This window comes from Pleurodeles waltl, chromosome 7 (genome assembly GCF_031143425.1).
Source record: "Pleurodeles waltl isolate 20211129_DDA chromosome 7, aPleWal1.hap1.20221129, whole genome shotgun sequence".
Taxonomy (NCBI): domain Eukaryota; kingdom Metazoa; phylum Chordata; class Amphibia; order Caudata; family Salamandridae; genus Pleurodeles; species Pleurodeles waltl.
Window position 1 is genome coordinate 593,818,112 of NC_090446.1, and position 19,036 is coordinate 593,837,147.

The 19,036-nt window shown below is 46.9% G+C and overlaps 1 protein-coding gene across 1 annotated transcript in view; it reads left to right on the plus strand.

The window, feature by feature from the left end:
- The first annotated feature begins 2,137 nt into the window (after positions 1–2,137).
- Positions 2,138–19,036, plus strand: part of GFRA3 (GDNF family receptor alpha 3) — a 115,313-nt gene continuing 98,414 nt past the window's right edge. The window contains exon 1 of the mRNA XM_069244455.1: positions 2,138–2,734. Within this exon, the coding sequence (XP_069100556.1) occupies positions 2,608–2,734 (127 nt within the window). The 5' untranslated portion in view covers positions 2,138–2,607. The remainder of the gene's footprint in view (positions 2,735–19,036) is intronic.

Below are 19,036 nucleotides of genomic sequence, written 5' to 3' on the forward strand. Positions count from 1 at the left end.
CTGCGCGTGGGGCTCTGCGTGGTGGTTGCTCTACACTATGCCTGTAGGGTGGGTGTGTGTGAAGTTGGGCGACGTCGATGCAGGACTACCTGTTACAAACAGGAGACTAGTCGTGCTGCCAAGAAGATTATTTTTTTAATCAAAGTACACGCCGAGCACCCTGAGGTTTAAAACTAGACATAAAATATTGGAAAGTGTGAAGCGCTAAAATGAGCAACATACAACTCATAAACTAAATAACTGAAATGAGGTTATACCTAATAATAGTTTGTACATAACTCAACACTGATAGTGCTTAGTAAGATTATTGTCCTGTGGACCATGCAAACACCATTCCAAGAGGCTGAATACAATAATCAGTAATAAGCGTTTGAGCTATGTGCGTTAAAATGACAAATAGTGAAAAAATACTTCCACAGAATGTGTTCTAATGCACAGCATAATTTCCTTTTTTTGCCGCATTATGTAATCATCTCTGACACAATTGTCACATAATTCCAGCGATCCTGAATGTAACACATGGTTAGCACAATCAATTATTATATATCTATACATCCAGTGAGAGATATTACTTTGAAAGAGCCCTACTTAACGCGCTTTAACATTAGTAAAACATTTATAATGAGACCGTTGTGAGAACTAGGAGCTTGTAGTATAAATGATGCAATAGTCATAAAGTAAATAAACCTTTATAACTAGGGCCAGGACTGTCAAAGCCTGGAAAGAACATAGCTAAGGGCTTTTTTCCGGACCCACTAGGTTACGCCTCAGCAAGACTTGGAAAGGGTTGAGTAGGGAGCTCTGCTAGAGTGTTTTCTCAAATTCAGTTCAAAAAGTCCGCAGCTTCGGGCTCCCCTAGACCCTAATGTGGAAGTGTACTATGGCAGTTTCAGCACCATGGATAGCTCACAAGCTGTCCCTAATGTTGAAGCTCAGTTATTGGGGGCCGCTGAAATGCTGCGATTCTGCTGCATTTTCCACATAATTGTCGATTTGCAGATTTCAACAAACATATTTGTGACTCAACCAGATGAAAACACGCTAAGTGAAGAAAAGGGCGCACAAACATGGCGCCTTGTTGGGACAGACCCTTTGCAGATGTTAAGTGGCTCCCTTTCGGTTGAGGATTCGAGCTGTCTTTCTACAAACACCCCACAGCCCTACAATGCACCTCACAACGACCCTTCAGTATCTGGACAATCCACTGCTAGGGCTCACCTGCAGCTCTGCCATTGCACCCCCTTCTGGCCAAGCACCCACCGCTAATCCAGGACTGGGACCCCCTAGCAGCTTTGCCGATGCACCCGTCACACCATTCAACTCTCTGTACTGTTCCAGCATACGACCTCTCACACAGTTGTGGCAACATACCCCATTTTCAGTGCCACTCGCTATCACAGGACTGAGACCACACACAGCTCTACCAAGGCTCCTTAACACAGCAGCCTTACTATCTCACAATTCCATGCTACTGCTATCTCAGCTCCAGAGCTCTGCCAATGTCCCCATTTCCTAAACTGCGCCATGCCCTGCTGTGCCAGAATTTATACCCAAGCAAAGCTCTGGCAGTTCACCTCAGTACTGATTCGCGCCTACTGATATTCCAGTAGTGGGACCCGCAGCTCTCCCAGAGCGCCATGAGCCATACCTGAAGGGGTGTGCACGCAACAAGCGCCTCGGTTCTGACCTGGAGCGCCCTTCTACTCCATCACTAGTCCAACCACAGCACTGCTGGTCGCCTCAGTGCTGCCCTGGGGCGCCCTCTGCTGTGCACCACAGAGCGTCGCGCGTAGCTCTACCAGTGCACCTCTTTCCAGACTGCCACACTCCCTGCTCTTCCACTGGCGGGGCTGCCCTCTTCCCCCCCCCCCCCCGGACACACACACCCTCTCCTGATGCACCTCAGGCTCCTTCGGCTTCGCCGCTGCTATCCTTCAATGTACCTCTATGGCCGGGAAAAGGCGCGGCTGAGACTAAAAAAAAAGCAACACGGCATTGAAAGTGGAAAGGAGAGGGCCAGGGAGGAGCGGACGGAGAGGAGGGAGGATGCGGGAAGGCGGAGGGAGGGGTTAGGACGGAGCTGCTCTGCCCCGTTTCATTCAGCACAGAGCAGCGACCAAAGAAGGGCAGAGAGGGTAAAGCGAGCGACACAACCAGGGACAGCGGCGGGACTGGAGGGAGGGCGGAGGGACGGAAGGAGGGACGCGAGAGTTTTTCTACAGGTGGAGACTGAGAGCCCGTGTATGTTTCTCGTCTAGCGCTCGAAGCAGATATTCTCAGCGCTCAGAACAGAGCTTCGTAGCGTCACAAAGCCCTCACCATTTAACAGCGTACTGGGCACATCTGCAAAGCGCTCAGAAGCCCCACAGGTGTCACCGCAAGGCATAGATGATAATAGCTCCCAGAACCTCTAGTTCTATATTTACGCCCGGAACTGGTTTTTGTAGCGCTCAGAAGTCCTCAGGCTCAGGAGTCCAGCCTGGCACTGCCTCTCGGTGCGCTTCCGACCACCTCGGATTTCAAACCTGCTAACGCCGGACTTTAGAGGGATGACCACACAAAGTCCCGAAGAAGTTGTAGTCGTCACCTGATCCTGGCACCCAGGGCATGGGGTTCTTCTGGGCTCAGGTCCCAAGGCCCCTCGGGGTTCAGGGCACGTGGCCCCTTGGAGTGCAGCTGACACGGACCGCAGGAATGCAGTTCACGGGGGTCTTGCTGGTCGTCTTACTGTCCGGTAAGCACATCTCTCTCCACGGCCTGAGCTGGATTTCATTGTGTTCCACTGGGCTGCTTTAGTGGTTGCTTCCTTTCGGCTTTGGGGTTTGGCGGCAGTGCTTAATTTGTGCCGGTGGTAGGTACTCACTTTTGGGGACCGGGACTTATTTTTCATCATCACACTTTGACCCAGAGCAAAAGAGAGAATGGGAAAAAAAGGGAGCAAAAGATGGAATAAAAGTGAGAACGTTAGAAAGCAGGGATGAAGAAGAACCTGCAAGTGTGCGAAAAAGAGACCAGATGTGTAGGGCGTTGGAAGAAAGAGGCACACATTGGACTCAAGATGAGACAACCTTGGTGTTGGGCAATTTTGGCATTTGGTAGCGCTAGCTCCTTAGCAAAACTTTGGGGACATGCTTTTTTTTCTCTGCAAATTAAGGTCCTGATTTAATATATGGTGGGCAGTCTGTCCACCACCTGGACGATGGCATAAACTACTCCGTCACCCTGACGGAGAAGCCGCACACCAATTTTAAAATGGTCCAGCGTATTTTTAAAACACTGACAGGAACTGCCATGAAAGTTCCGTCAACATAACAAAGGTATATGTCAAATGTACGTTTTTACTTAAAAAAAAACCCAAAGCAGGATTTTGTTTTTACAAATAATACATAAATAAATGTCCCTTTGCCAGAAAGTTTCCTCCCCTAGTGAAGGGGTCATTGAGCAATTCTTGATGCCTCTACTGCAAGGTTTTTCTGTTGGTGACAGGCATAAGGAAATGGCAGTATATCTAGAGTAGGTGGGCAGACACACAGCCAAACTTCCTGCAGCCATTACTCTGCCCGATTGTTGTAGGAGTTTGGGCACAAGGGAGATGGAGTAGTTTCCACCATCGTAAAACTCTAGTCCTCCCAAATGTAAATTGGGAGTGCGGATCGTTATGTTGGTGGGGAAGGAACTCTTTTGCCATTGTGACAGAGTTCCCTCCCTGCTAACATATAAATCGGCCCCTAAATTTAAAGAGGTGTAACATGTTTTTCTGTGTTAGGATTTCTTGTATTATTTGGGCCGTGTTATGTTAGGTTATTTGTTGGGTTTGAATGTGGTTGAGTGTTATTGCTTGTGTTGTGAAAGATTGGACGCTGTCGAACTGTATTGGGTTGTGAGGAGGCCTCTAGGGTTGAGGATGACTTGTGTTGCGTAGATTTGTATTTGCATGTCTGGATTAAAGTGAGCTGCAGGTTGGATTTCATTTGGTTGCTCTGTGTTATGGAATTACAAATGTGTTTTATTTTGTTGTGCTCTTTGAGTCTAGTTGGAGTTGGTTGTGATAGTCTGTGTTAAATTGGAATGTGTTGCTTTGTACTGTGTTGTGTTGAAGTTAAGTGGTTGTGTTGAGTGAGACTGGACTAAGGCATCTTGGTTTGGGAATAACCAGCGTTAGGTTGGGCTGAATTAACTGCAGTGGATTTGTGAGGTTTGGGCTCTGTTTTGGGTTAGGTTGTATTTGGTTGAGCTGTGGCATGTCAGGTTAACAAATGTTGCATTTTGGTGGTGTGTACTATTTTGGTGAAGTGTGTCCTGTTTGGTCGATCTAGAGTAAGTTGAGATAGCAGGTTTTAGGGTCCGATAAACTGTTATGTGTTATGTTATATTGGGGTGTCGTCTAGGCCTGGGTCGTAGCCACTCATGATAGAGTATGCTGGGTGGGGCAGTGGATGAGTTCCGATGTGCTATGTTGAGTGAAGTTGGATTGGGATGCTTTAAATGGGGCCCTCCTGTTTTGTGGTGAGGTGTCTGCAGCAGTGGTGAATTGCAGTTATATTTGCATGTTTTGGTAGCGTCTCGAACACGTACACTGGACACATTGAGTGTCTGGAAATACAAAGGCTGCGGGAGGGGGCGGATAGTGAGGTGATGCATTAGTCACATTGCAGCCGAGGGGTGAGCAACGCGCGCTTCATCAGAGTGACTCCGTGCATCGGGGCTTTGGTCGTGCTTCGGTTTATGAGACGGAGTTGTGTTTTCGTGGTGGCGTGGTAGGGCCGTTTTAAAAGCTGCAATGGGGCGACCGCTGTCTCACTGAGGGGCGGTGCTTTAAATAGGCAGGGACTGTGCGGGACGGAGTACCAGCACTCCTTTAATTTGGAAGGTATAGTACCTGCACCTCTCAGCACTGCTGCGATACATTTATTATGAGTACGGGCACTTCTGAGCAGCAAACAGGTACTCTAATTAGTGAGTACCTGCGCTTCTATAGTTCCATTTAAAGCACTTGTGAGGAGTAAGGACGTGCGTGTTTGGGTCGCCCGAGTCTAATCGCTTGGTGGTGTAAGGGAGATGGGGGTTGTTAAGGCGGTCTTGGGGTGTGGGGGCATGGGAGGAGAGTCTGAGTAGAGGGGCGCGGGTGGGCCCCTGTTGTGCGCTGTGACCCACCCTGTCTGGTGTCAGGGGAGGCTGAGACGGGAGCGACGTGTGACGTTAGGGATATTTTGGAGGGGTGGGGAGAGCTCCTGAGGTAGTCAGAGGACGCCTCACGTGCCCTGGTTTGCTGCGCACTAGAGCGTAAATCGGGGTCATGGACCAACTTACAAGGGGAGAGGATGTGGTGGCGTTACGACCAGATCTGCCGATTTAAGAACGGGGACCCAGATTGGGATCTCGGCGTCGACTCAACATCCTGTGATTCTGGGCAGATTCTTGATCTCCCTGTGCCTAGTAGAAGGATGCGACCTTCTGTGTTGTACGGGGGCTCATGCACAGCGCTCCAATACTTTCAGGTCGGGTTGGCGCTATGTAAAACTGTTTAAAAAAATGAAGTGTGTGTGTTTAGATGAGGCTGGGCTGTTAGTAACGGGCAGCGCCTGCGTTCGTTCAGGAAATGAAGAGGGGGGCTCGAAGTGATCTCCCCGGTTGTAGCAGGCGGATGGAGAAGAGAGAATTGAGCCTGGAGGAACAGAGGGTTTTTGGAGGGTGGAGGGGCCCGGCAGAGTTGTGCGCGAGGGCGTGCAGAGGTGGACGCCGCAGGGACAGACGGTTCTTAAAGTGTCTAGAAGACTGGTGGAGAGCCCTCAGCAGAGAGGTGCTGTAGGGCAGAGAGAGGGGCATGGGAGGAGCGCCAGTGATTCACACTGCACAGTTCTGGCTGTGGGCAGCACAGGCCCCGTACGTGCCAAGGATGCCAAGCTAGGCACGGCTGGAAGGGCACTTTGACCGTGTGAAGGTGCTGAGAGGAGACGAGGGACGGGAATGGAGGGCAGATGGCGGCAGTGCTTGGAGTATGAGAAGCTTGAGGATTGGGTGACCTGCGACTCAATGGCAGCTTAAGAGGGGCCTGCAAATGAGGCTCAAGGGCTGTTGAACTGGTTCATACTTCAAAAATAAATAATTGTTTATGAGCCTTTTCCGTCCGCAGATGTGCAGACAAAATGCTCTAAAATAGCACTGTCGTGAGGGTCGTGGGCCGTTGAGGTCGTGTGTAGTGAAGGATGCAGAGAAAGACAGAAAATAAAATGTGGGAACCACAGAAAGAGAGAGACAGAGTAAAGAGAACATGAAATAAAAGGTAAGACGGAAAAGCTAAAGATAAGAGGGAAAAGGTGGGTAAATAGGGGGTGAAAGAATGAAGGAAGCACAGGCGACAGGTAAGATTAAAACATGAAAGATATAAAAAGGGAAAACTTGAACGGTAGGACAGAAAGGAAAGAATGAATGAATGGATGGAAGGGTGAGTGGTTGGATGGTAGAGGCAAAGGCTCAACAGGTGAAGGGGTCAATGGTTGGAAGGACAGATGTATAAATTGATGGATGGGAGGATGGAAAGATGAAGGGTTGGACGAATGGATGAGTGAATAGATGGATGGGTGAATTGTTGGATGAATTGAGGAAGGATGAAACGGTGAAAGGAAGTTTTCTTAGGTGGGTTGGGCTTGCTTGTTTTACTTGCTTGGTGTGGCTAGTGATTTATTTCAAGTAGGAGTATTTTAATTTTCTGGCTCCTCATTTGCCTCGATCGCACAGGCCACCAAGTCATTGTTTGAGATAATGGAGAAAGATGATTCTTACAAAGGTTGCAGGGAAGCGGGTGTCTGTGGTAACTTCAAGAGTCGGAAGGGGAAGCAGATTCCTAGGCCCATATTTATATTTTTTTAGCGCCGCATTTGCGTCATTTTTTGACGCAAAAGCGGCGCAATCTTACAAAATAAAAATTTTGCGTCAAAAAAATAACGCAAATGCGGCGCTAAAAAAAGTATAAATATGAGCCTTAGTCTTTAGAAAAAGGTTAACAGCAGGGGTTTTTAATGCAGACACCGTAGAAGTTTTAAAGTAGAGACACACTGGACAGGTGACCAATATGTTGAAATGCCAGCGAGGAGAGGGTTGGTTTAAATGACGGTGTGAGGGTTAAGGGGTCAGTGAAATGACATGGGACTGAATCAGTGAAGAATGGCGGAATACAAGAAAATGTGAAATGCTGGAAGAAGCTGAGGCTGCAATTGGACCTATGGCTTCAGCGAGATATTTGTTGTGTTTACATTGTGCTGAGTTTGAATTTATGTTGCACCGGGTTTTGTTGTTTTGTGCTGATTTGTGGCATGTTTTGGGGCCTTGCTGTGCTTTTTGGCTCTATAATGTGCTCGGGCGGGGTGTGGTTTGGGTTCAGTTGTGTTCATCTTTTTGTGCTGCACTTTGCCGAGCTGAGTCGTAGATCCACATTTACAAAAGTTGGGCACTTGTGCGACACAATGTAGTTTAGCGCAGCACGTGCACGTTTTTTAAATGGTAAGTAAGCTGAGGCTACATTGTGAGTCGCAGTGTGCAAGCACTCATGCACATCTTTAGTAAATGTGGGCCATGGTGTGCTGTTCACAATAGTGAGTTAGTTTGTTCTGTAGCCTTTGCTAAGTTGTTTTGAGTTTGGTTGAAGTCTTTTACATCTGCTATGTTGGGTTTAGTGTGGTGTGTTGGTTTTAACTATGGTTTGTTTGTTGTGTTGTCTACACTTGTCTGTTTTAACTTTAGTACATTATGTTATGTCAGGATATGTTCTGTTTGGTTGTATCTGGCAGTGTTAGATTTTATCTGGCTGTGTTGTGGTTTGCTTTACCTTGTTGAGTTGCAGTGGGTTTGTTTGTGCTGTGTTGCATTAAGGTAGGTTGTGTTGTGTTGTGTTGTAATAAGTTGACTTATGTACTATTGTGCTGAACATCCATGGGTTAAGTTATAGTACGCTGTGCTTGGTTTAAGATGTATTGAACCAGATTGAGTTGTGTTGACATATTTGTGTTGAGCTGTGGTAGTTTAAGTTGTGTTGTTTAGGGGCAGAATGTTTTGTTGTGTTTAACTGCATTACGGTTGGTGTGTTGTTTTGGGATCTTTAAGCATGGGTCTTGTTCCACCTTTCTAAGTTGGACTGAATTGTGGTGAATCATGCTGGCTTGCGCTTTTTAATTCTTAGACTTTGTTGAGTTGTGATAGATTGCATCCTGCTGATTGCATTTGAGCGGCATTTGCTTGTTTTTAATTGTGAAATGTAAAGTTGCTGTGAATTGTAATTGCATTTGTTGATTTGCTTTGGGCTGTGTTGAGTTGTGATTGATTGGTATGTTCTCAGCTGTGCTGTTTTATGTTGGGTTGATTGGGCTGTGATGGCTTGCATTGTGTTGAGGAGTGGGTATAGGCTATGTTGGGCTATAGTGATTCATGGCTCAGGTTGTGTTGAGGTATGTTAAGCAGTGTTGATTTGTTTTGCGTCGGAGGTGGTGTTTTCGTCTGTATCGAGGTGCCTGAGATTGTGCTAAGTTGTGTAAGATTGGGTAGTATCAGGGTAGGGTTGGTTGGTGTAAAATGAGTAATGTTGGGCTGTATTGAGTGGTTGTGTTTTGTTTTATATTGCAGTAGTTTGGAGTGTAGTAGAGTGGGTTGTTGTAAGCAGCGCTGTTAACGGTGATATGTGTTGGGCTGTATGGTAAGAGTTTGCCTTACATTAAGTTGTAGTAGGTTGTATTGAGTTGTTTGTGGCTGTCTTGTGTTGGTGGGCTTTCAGATAGGGCAACATGTCAATAGTGTCTTCTTCAGGGATCTTTTGGTGTGGGTACAGCCACTGCTCTGAGTGCAGTCTGCTGCCCTGGTGCCCCATTTTTCATTAGGGTTTCATGACCAAAGGAAAGCTCAGTGGTGAATTACTCTTCAGGCCAGTGCCCTTAGGATTTATCAGCCTCACTCCTGTTCCAAATCTGTAAATATGTACCAGGATTCCAAGAGCCCTTCATTCGTCATGGGCGTCCTGACCTAGAAAAAGCGTCCTGGTCCGGTGAGCGACATTGGCAGGGAGTGCAGGAGATTAGACATTAACTGCATTGTTTTGTGCATTGAGTGGAGCAGAGTAAACAGCAGCTCACAACTGCCCGTCAACCTGGAGAGAAGGTGGCAGTGTAGCTGCTAACAGAAACTACAAGGTGTGCTGTCCCTAGCGGTAGGAGGAGGCTGGGTGCTTGTTCCAAACTACTGTGCACCCTCCTGGCTGAAGAAGGTGTCCACATAGAGAAGCCCAGAGGCCAACCGGACAAGTGGAGCACTTCTGGTCTTGAGCATCCTAGAGAAAGAGGGAGCTCTTAAGAGGGAGCTCCTTTGGAGGAGAGATTTGCTTTGAGTGAGTGTAGGAAACTGGCCCATTGTTTGCAGTACCCCCACTTTTAGCCTGATATCTAACGCTAATTTGACTGGGTGTGTGCTGGGATCCTTCTAACCGGGCCCCAGTACCTGTGTTCTTTCCCTAAAACTGCACCATTGTTCCATAATTGGCACACCGCTGGCACACAGCTAAGTCCCTTGTAAAAGGTACCAGTGGTACCAAGGGCCCTGTGACCAGGGAGGGTCCCTAAGGGCTGCAGCGTATACTGGCCACCCTAAGGGACCCCTCACCAAACACGTGCACACTGCCAATGCAGCTTGTGTGTGTTGGTGGGGAGAAAGAGATAAAGTCAACATGGCATCCCCCTCAGTGTGCCATGCCCACCAACCACTGCCTGTGGCATTGGTAAGCCACCCTCTAGCAGGCCTTACAGCCCTAAGGTAGGGTGCACTATACCACAGGTGAGGGCACAGCTGCATGAGCAACATGCTCCTACAGTGTGTATGTCTATTCTTAGACATTGTAAGCGCAGTGTGGCCATATTACATGCATGGGCTAGGAGTTTGTCATCAAGAACTCCACAGCTCCATGATGGCTACACTGAAGTCTGAAAAGTTTGGTATCAAACTTCTCAGCACAATAAACCCACACTGATGTGAGAAATAGATGTATTGTTAAATGCACACAAATGGCATCTTAGAGATGCCCCCTGTATTTTACACAATCCTTTAGTGCAGGACTGACCAGTCTGTGCCAGTCTGCCACTAACAGACACGTTTTTGACGCCATGGAGTGAGAGCCTTTGTGCTCTCCAAGGCCAGAAAAAAAAGCCTGCACTGGGTGGAGGTGCTTCACACCTCCCCCTTGCAGGAACTGTTACACTTGGCAGTGAGCCTCAAAGGCTCAGGCCTCCTGTTACAGTGCCCCAGGGCACTCCAGCTAGTGGAGATGCCCGTTCCCGGACAAAGCCCCACTTTTGGCAGCAAGTTCTGCGGGAAACTTAGGAAAAACAAGGAGGAGTGACCACTTCAGCTGGGACCACCCCTAAGGTGTCCAGAGCAGAAGGGAACCCCTTCCTGTAGAATCCTCCATTTTGGTTTGGAGGACAGGGGCCAACAGGGTTAGGTTTGTGTCCCTCTCCTCAAAGGGAGTGGACACCGGAAGGGTGTAGTCACCCTTAGGCACAGTAGCCATTGGGTACTGCCCCTTGACTTCTGTAACACCCCTAAATCCAGGATTTAAGGGCCTCCCTGAACCCAGCTCACCAGATTCCTGGCGAATTCAAGAAGAAAGAAGACAGTCTGCTAAGCTGACCCTAAGCAGAGAAGACTGAAGACAACAATTAACTTGGCCCCAGCCCTACAGGCCTGTCTCCAGCTTCTGAAGCCCTGCTACAAGAAGGCGATGCATCCTGCAGGACTAGCGACCTCTCAAAAGCCTCAAGAGGACTGCCTGCACTATAAAGGACCAAGAACTCCCGTTGACAGTGGCACAGTCCAAAAAGAATCTCCAAGATAGGACTCCAGAACCGCCCCAGATCCACTAGCCTGCCCACTCTGCACCCGACACCCACGGCCTAGGTCCAGGTGGCCGAACTGACTAGAGCTGGTTCCCAGGCGATTCTGACCTAGTGTCCACCCTGGGTTGACCCTCCTGTCCAAAACAACGACGCCTGCAGCCTAAATCTGGAGGACCCCCCCCTGACCGTGAGAGAAGTGGATGAAGATACCCAACGCCCAAAGGTACCTCTGCACCTGCAGCCCTCTGGTTTTAGGGGATACGACCCGCCCACAGGTCCAGCAACATCCAGCAGGCGGCCCTCTTCCTTGTCCAGTTTTTGGTTTTCCAGAACTGACCCCTTTGACTTAGCCTGAAGCATCTTTGTGACCCCCGGACACGCCCACTTTGGGAAGCATTGGGAGCCCAATGCTGTGTTTGCACCCTGCACCCCACCGCCACTGAGGGTGTGTGTTTGGTGTTGACCTGTGGCTCCCTCAGTGCTCCTCTAAACCCCCAAAGGTCTGCCCTCCGAAGACCCAGGTACTTACTTGCAAGCAGGCCTGATTCCAAGTGCCCCCAATCTCTACAGGAGCCCATGTTAAATCTACCTCAACTTTGACCTGTGCACCCGGCCGACCCCGTGTTGCTGGTGGTGGATGTTTGGGGTTAACTTGAACCCCAACCTGTGTACATCCTAACCCCCATAGGCTGAAACTGTAAGTCTTGTACTTACCTGGAAACTGTGCTAACTTTTCACCCCGCAGAACTCTTTCTGAAAATTGCACTGTCAACTTTTAAAACAGATTATTGATATTTATTTGAAAGCTGTATAACTTGCCAATTTGAAACAAAGTGGTATTGATACATAAGTTGGATAATTACTTGCAAATGCACTTACCTGCAAAGTGAATCTTGTGGTTCCAAAAATAAAGTAACAACATATATTTTCGCTCTATTGGCCTGGAGTTAGTCATTGAGTATGTGCTTCCTGTGTTGCCTGTGTGTGTACAACAAATGCTTTGCACTACCCTCTGATAAGCCTAACTGCTTGACCACACTACCACAGAAGAGAGCATTAGTATTATCTACTTTACCCTCTGTTAAGCCTCTGATGAACCCCGGACTCTGTGCACACTATATCTCATTTTGATATAGTATATACAGAGCCAGCTTCCTCCAGTGAGGTACTTTATATTCAGCGTTCTGACACAGGTACATCCTGGCAGCCAACAGCACTGTAATCTGTGGCTAGTTCTTGTCTGCTGTCTCTCTGAAGAAGGGGATCTGAGACCTTTGGTTTCATGCTACAAGAGTCCTTATGAAGGTGCGCTGGAATAGGGGCAGGGCAATCCCTCCATGAGCCGCTGAAAAAAAGGAGTTGTCTCTGTTTCCTATCCCATGGGTTACTCCTAAACATAGGGTGCTTAAATATTCTAGAGGAACCCTTTTCAGTGCATCCTCACCAAAGTCGCGGTGAGATAAAAAGTGGTTTATTCTGATGCTAGATAAAGAAGAGCCCTAACCCCAAGATAGAAGCAGGAGGTGCAGCTATTAGTTCAGCTGGAGCTCAGGTACTCGTGTCAGGCCACGTGTGTGTGTGTTCACATGTCTGCAGAGTGTGTGAGAGGAATCACATTCATAGCTTGCACTGCAGGCTGGAAGGCCTCGTAGGGCTGGTCCTCAGTACCTGAGGTAGCGGCAGGTGAGAGTGATGTTGATGGGTTTTCATCCAGCCTGATTCTTTGTGATGTACTGAATGTGACGGGGTCGTTAAACCAGATGGATAAGTTCGACCAATGGTAAGGTGTATGCCATATGCCTTAGGGGACATTTTTGTTCTTAAAGGCATTTTATTTGATGTTTCTCCTTCCTATCCCTTCCAACAGGGTGTTTTGGATGCTGCTGTGGACTGATCCTGGGGCCACAGAAATTAGGGGTAGACCTAGAAGTTGGTGTTGGAGTAGAATTGGACCCTGACATTTTCAAGAAGGCAAGGGAGGGGTGCATAATAATGTTGGACTTGACTGTACCATGTGGGTCAAGTTTGACTTCTTGTTCTTGGTGACTCAGGGTTTTATATAATTACTCCGTTGGTAGCCCTCTCAGGACGCTCAGCAGTTGCCTTGGTACACAGATGGCATAGTAAAGATGTCAGAGGGTGGTGTGATTTCAGACTTACCATTGGAGCACGGGTGTTGTAGATTGTATCAGCTCCCAGAAGCGCCAGGTGTTGCAACTGACCAGATGGCTGTGCAGATCCAGGTAGAGTCAGACGATAGTCTGAGCAAGCGTTCTCTGAAACCGCGTGAGAGAAGGCATCAAGGTGGTAAAACCTTCGAGAAGAGGGCCATGAGTGTTAATAAACAGGCCCACGAGGTGGCGGAAGATGTTGGGACGGTCTTACTCATCTGACAAGGGAGCAATGGTGACAAAAATCAAGTTGTAACTGTGTTCCAGGAGAATTAGTGCGGGCAACGTCACATGAGATTTATAAAACGTACAGTGCTTCATTTTCAGCCGGTGGTTACAGGTGTGGCCCACCGGTACTTATTTTTGCAGACTGGCAGATATTTTTTCTCACCCGGCTTCGACCCAGAGCAAGACAGAGAGAAACTCAGCAGGGGAAAGAATGAGGAGATAATACAGTGCCAAAGGAAGAATTCTGGCAGGGGCCCCTTAACACAGTACACTGCAAGGGAGGCAGACCCTGACTCGGTCCATGGGCCCCCGACAGGTACTTTGCTGGGGGGCTTCTAGGTTTTGTTTCGTCACTGGATCTGGGGTACTCATAATGAGGTCCGTGCACTTACTACTAGTGTGAGTCTTTGCTTGGCCTTCTTTACTACGTATCGTACACTGTCATTTCTGTACAGGAGTGCTCCGACTGTTGAATCCTTGCTGCTGGCAAATTGTATTTTTATTTGCATTCATATGGCGCTTACTAACCCTAACGAAGCATTGAAGCGCTTTACGCCGGGCAGCACGCTGCTCCGGAACCCAAGCCAAATACAATGAGCGCAGGTCTCTTGTTTGGGTCCCAGAAAGGCAAACTCAGCCTTCCATCTTCCCGAGGTCAGTTAATTAATTGCTGTAAACATTGTAACTTGGATAATAGCAACATGTGTTACTTACACCGCTCAGACATGGCAGAAGCACTATTGTTACTTATTAATGGCAAAGAACCCTTTTACGAGATCAGCACTCTGTATACCACAATAGAATATGAACGTTCGTTATTTATTTGTGTGACACACTCCATCGTTGTGCCTCTTGTCCTCTCTACTGAATGGCATTAAAGTCTACGACGTGCAGAAGTTCTCCTTGAATTGGCGCGGTGACAGGCGGTATCATGACAATGGCTGAGTGCTGGTAGCGGGGTTCGACGCTGCGCTCTGGTGTGTTTGATTAATGGAAAGCTGCGTCCCAGCTCTCTGTGTTTTTTGTTACTGTAGTTTTGTTACACAGAAGTAAATGTAACGGCAACTCACACAAGCCGTGTGCAAACGGAGGCAGCAAACACAGGCAGCAGGTGGGCACGTGGCGAACACGGCACCTCACCTGCTCCCCGCGCCTCGCCCACCTGGGGAGCTGTTTGAGGAGTAAACACGGCGGTCGCCACATAAAGAAGAGCAGCTGGAAACTTCCAGAATGTTTTACCCGGGATCAGACTTCAGTAAACAAAAACGCCTCCCCGTTCCCCCCTCTGAGTCAGTTGAAGCCAAAAACACACAAAACATGTTCCCGGGGCGCGCCCTGTATGCAAATCTGAGCATACGTGGTTTGCATATACCAGACCTGCAACACTCCAAAAAGAAAACTTAGCGTGTGCGAGGAAGGGCCGGGAACCTGCACCACCCTCTGCTATCAGGTAGCCACAGGGTGCCCCTTCCCAGTTCTTAAGGCAGGGCCATCTCGGGGTATCACAAGCAGTGCTTAATTTGTAAATAAAAACGTGCCGGTGCTGAAAGCCCTCCTTTTAAACACGCGGTTGCTGCAATTAAATGTGGGAACACGGAATACTGAGGCAGCCTAATTCTGAAGCCACCCCGGGCCTCTTCAATCTATTTAAAGCCACTCCCTGCCCCTTCAGCTCACTTTTGCAGCTTGCTCACTTTTGCAGCTTTCTGCTTTCTCCCTTTGTGACGCTTTTTCGTTTTCTCTTCCTCCGTCTTTTCCATATGGGTTATTTGCTCGCATCAAATGCTTGGGGCAGAAGGATAAGCACCGACCCTTTAAAATAAGTGCCGGTGCGCCGCACCGGAAACAGCAAGCACAAATTAAGCACTGGAAGAATCGCCGCCATGCCATGCCTTCAATGACATGAGACGTTCAGTAAATGTTTACTTGTAGAACCTCATTAATACGTGATAGCTTTTTGTTGCAGACAGCTAAGCACTTCCCACACAGTTCGACAAACCTGAACATTTATTATTTACAGTATTCAAGCATGTGCTATTTTGTACATTTCCTGAATGAATGTGCGTTGTCTCTCAACCACGAGAGAGACTTGCTGGCTTAAATCATGTTATGTTGGGATGTAGTTTATGAGGGCTTTAAGTGGGATGAAAAAAAAGTGGGGTGGGGGTCTCTAAAAGTGCCATGGCCTATATAATTAAGGGCGCTGCTTAAAAACGTAAATTGCATTTCTGTTATTTCCATAGTGTGTGACCCGACTGATATTTGTGTGCTTCTCTGAGCTTTCTGTTACTGCATCCAGATATATAACAGCAAACTGACAAACACCCAACAGCAGTCAGGACTACTGGCTACGCAATGGTTGTTAGCTGTTTAAGATAAATGAGTAACACAAATGATAATATTATAAATGATTGCTATTGAAAATGTTTTCATTCTGAAATTATGATACTGAGTATTAAACATTACTCAAGCGCATGAACGACTAGTGGTCTTCTGAGTGTCTCAGTCACTCCTGTTATGTTCACGCTGTGTTAGAAACGAATGCCTTTTTTTTTCTTTCCACATCTCCTCCATATACATAACTTAACCCACACCTCTTTTCTCTTCAACACCCTTTTATCTATCTTTCCTGAAAAGCACTTCCTCCATCTCCTTCACCCCACCACCCCCAAACACACAACACACCCACTCACCTCTAAGCACTACATTTTCTTTTACTTTCGAAGTGTCAATATTTTGACAACTGTGTACCTCCTTCACGCACATTCGCACAGACTCACAATTACACTTGGAATAAGTGACCACTGCTGTGTGCACTCTGCAGAGAGGCCAAGGATTGGATGACCAGATATTCTAAACACCTTTCCGACCCGCTGACAGGCAATGTAAGAAGTTTGTGCTGCCTTCAGCCTCAACTCCAGAGCTCTCAATCATTGTTCTTTAGAAATGCATGAAGGCGACTGAGTGCAAAGTGTGTGTTATACAAGAGTAATATGCTTCACGAAAAAAAGAAACAAAATGTTCTGGATTTAGCAACCACTTTTAGAGAAGGCAAGATTAAGTAAAATGTGAAATATAAACTAACAAAATTGCTCACATCAATTAACATTTTTTATAATCATTGTTAAATAATCAATCAATGTTTTTGCCTGTAAAGTTAAGGACATAAACAGAGGATCTGACAGGGACATGTTTTACTGTCTGCTTTTAATTACTAGCAGGTCTGAGACTCAGAGGTACTCAGCTCACTTAAAGCCTTTTAGTTTATTCCTGACAAGTTGTCCGCATCACTTGCAGTATGTTCACCAGTCCTACTTTTTAGGCAACAACGCTTTGCATGACGGGATTTTTAAACCCTTACTTAGTCCTGGATCACGAGTGCCTCATTAAATTACATTGGTGCGCAAACTCCTGTTTGTGTAGACATCACAATTACAAGTGTTGAGATGTTCATCACACCTAGTTATAACTGTGTATGATAAAGATTGTGCCTTCAGGCCCCCCGCCCTCCCCCCCACACCATACATTTCTGCGGGTCACACCGACCTAAATGTAACTGGAAAGGCCTGGTAAATATGGGGCCTCCCAGATCGTGCGATACATAGAATCTAATCCTCCAGGGCACTTGTAATTGAGTTCGTGGAGTGGTAAAGTGACACTACCTGCCTCAGTATGCAAAGTGCTTGTGGTTAAATACACAAGAGTGGCTGAAGATGTGGCACATAACATGGGTCCAGTCGGCAGGACAGAAGTGAAAAAAATATATGATTCTAGGAGTGTTATACACAGCAATGCACAATTCTTAACCCATCAGGGCGATGTGACATTGAAAAGCTGGTCCAACTTGAAGTTTCCATTGAACCACTCTGAAGTGAATGCCTATTTACCCAAAGACTGGTGCACATCCTCCAAGGTGCAAGAGCACCAAGACTGCTCAGTGGGTTTGAGCACCGATTGCAGAAGCCTATGTGTAGTTTGCAAAGGACATGCTTTAATCTCAGCAGGGTCGTTGAATGGATTGAGTGGAGCTATGACTTGACCTCTGAACTCTGTGAATGAGAGTCACTTAACAGGTATGCTATGTCAGAGCATAGGTTGCCTGTGATAGTCCTTTAACTTTGGTGTATTCAACAATCGACCCTGGTCCTTCTGATATTTGTTCTTTAAATAGGATTGCGTTATTGCATAAAGTGTGCAACTATATTACCTCTAAATCCTGTGTATAAAGCCACCTCTAAAACGAGATTAACATCTAACATATTTGTTAAATGTTACTGCCGTGCTGTTTTAAAATAACGTTATCTAATAATGTATTTGACCAAAAAATCTTGATAGAAAATTCAAAATACACACCCTTGAAATTTGGTGATATATGAAATAATACCTTGCTCCTAATATAGTACTTCATATTGCAGGCTTTTGGTCTCTGATTCATACTGACATTATTAATCAATTTACCGGGACTGAAAGAATGAAGGTCAGAGGTGGTTCTGCCTGCATTCAAATTTGTGATCTGCACGGGACATGCAGACGTCAACAGTAAATGCTTAGTCTTGTGCTATACATTCATTCAAACACCCCTTAGTCTGCTCTAGGTAGAGATCTACAGAAGAAGAGAGTGAACAGTGCATGCTGGGGAAGATTAGGCACAATGCATCTTGGTTGTGGTTCTGAAATACCCAGACACAACCCTGTCCAGACAGCATTTGCTTGTCTCACTTTCACATACGTCAACTGGGTTCTGGTCTCATTGGCTGGTTGTAGCTGTCCTGATTCTGGAGCCATTTGGACCATTTAACTACCCTTCTGGACCTAGACACATCATAGTTTAAATTCATAGGTAGCTCCCACCCTAAACTCCAGGTCCTAGCTGGCACTCGTGGAATTTTGGGGTTCCATGGGTGACTCCAGCCTCATACCCCACCCTCACCACCGCTAATGTAAACATCTTGTTCATGATAAGTACCTCTAGAATTTGGTGCACTCTTGTGACATTCCTAGATGATGTTGACCAACCACTTTGGTGTGGGTCATAAACACTAAAACACATCTTAGATCATATTTAGCCACAGAAGGTGCTTGAAACTTCTGTTTTTCTTCCTGTACCATACTTTTCAAGGCCCTACTACAAGTGGTGGGAGCAGAATTTCCATGTGGATTTTTGGTACGCACAATAGTCAGTGGTCCTGGGTTCCTGCACCTGGGTTTTCTGGGGCCAGTTTTACAGGCCTGAAAATCTGGCTGGTAAAATCACTTTGGAAAAGGGTTCCATTACAGCCCATGCCCATTCCACAGACCTCAACAGATTCCTAGGCAAGGTACAGCGGGAGCACCTAATGATGCTCCCACTGGTTAACATTTCATCCATCTCCCACACAATCTCAACTCCCCACTTCATACCAACCCCACCCACACACATTTACCAAATGGAATTGGGAATTCCATGCAAAATTCCAGCTGGTAAATCTGGTTCTGCACAGTTATTCACCAATCTGAGGGGTTTAACTCGTAATTGCACAGGAGATTGCGGCGGTAATGCAAGGCACTCGCGTTTATATGTGCGGAGTTCCTCCCTCCCACTTATGAAAGGTGGATCTTGTAACCATGGTCTAACCGAGCTTTTTACATATCTCTACGTAACAATCATTGGCAAAGTCAATCAGTTTGGCTGTCAGACATTTTGCTTTGTCAGTACCTGTTTTTTAAATTTTGGGTTTTTGTAAAGATTTACTGTTAGGGAACTGCTGGGCCCTCATCTATTTGAAA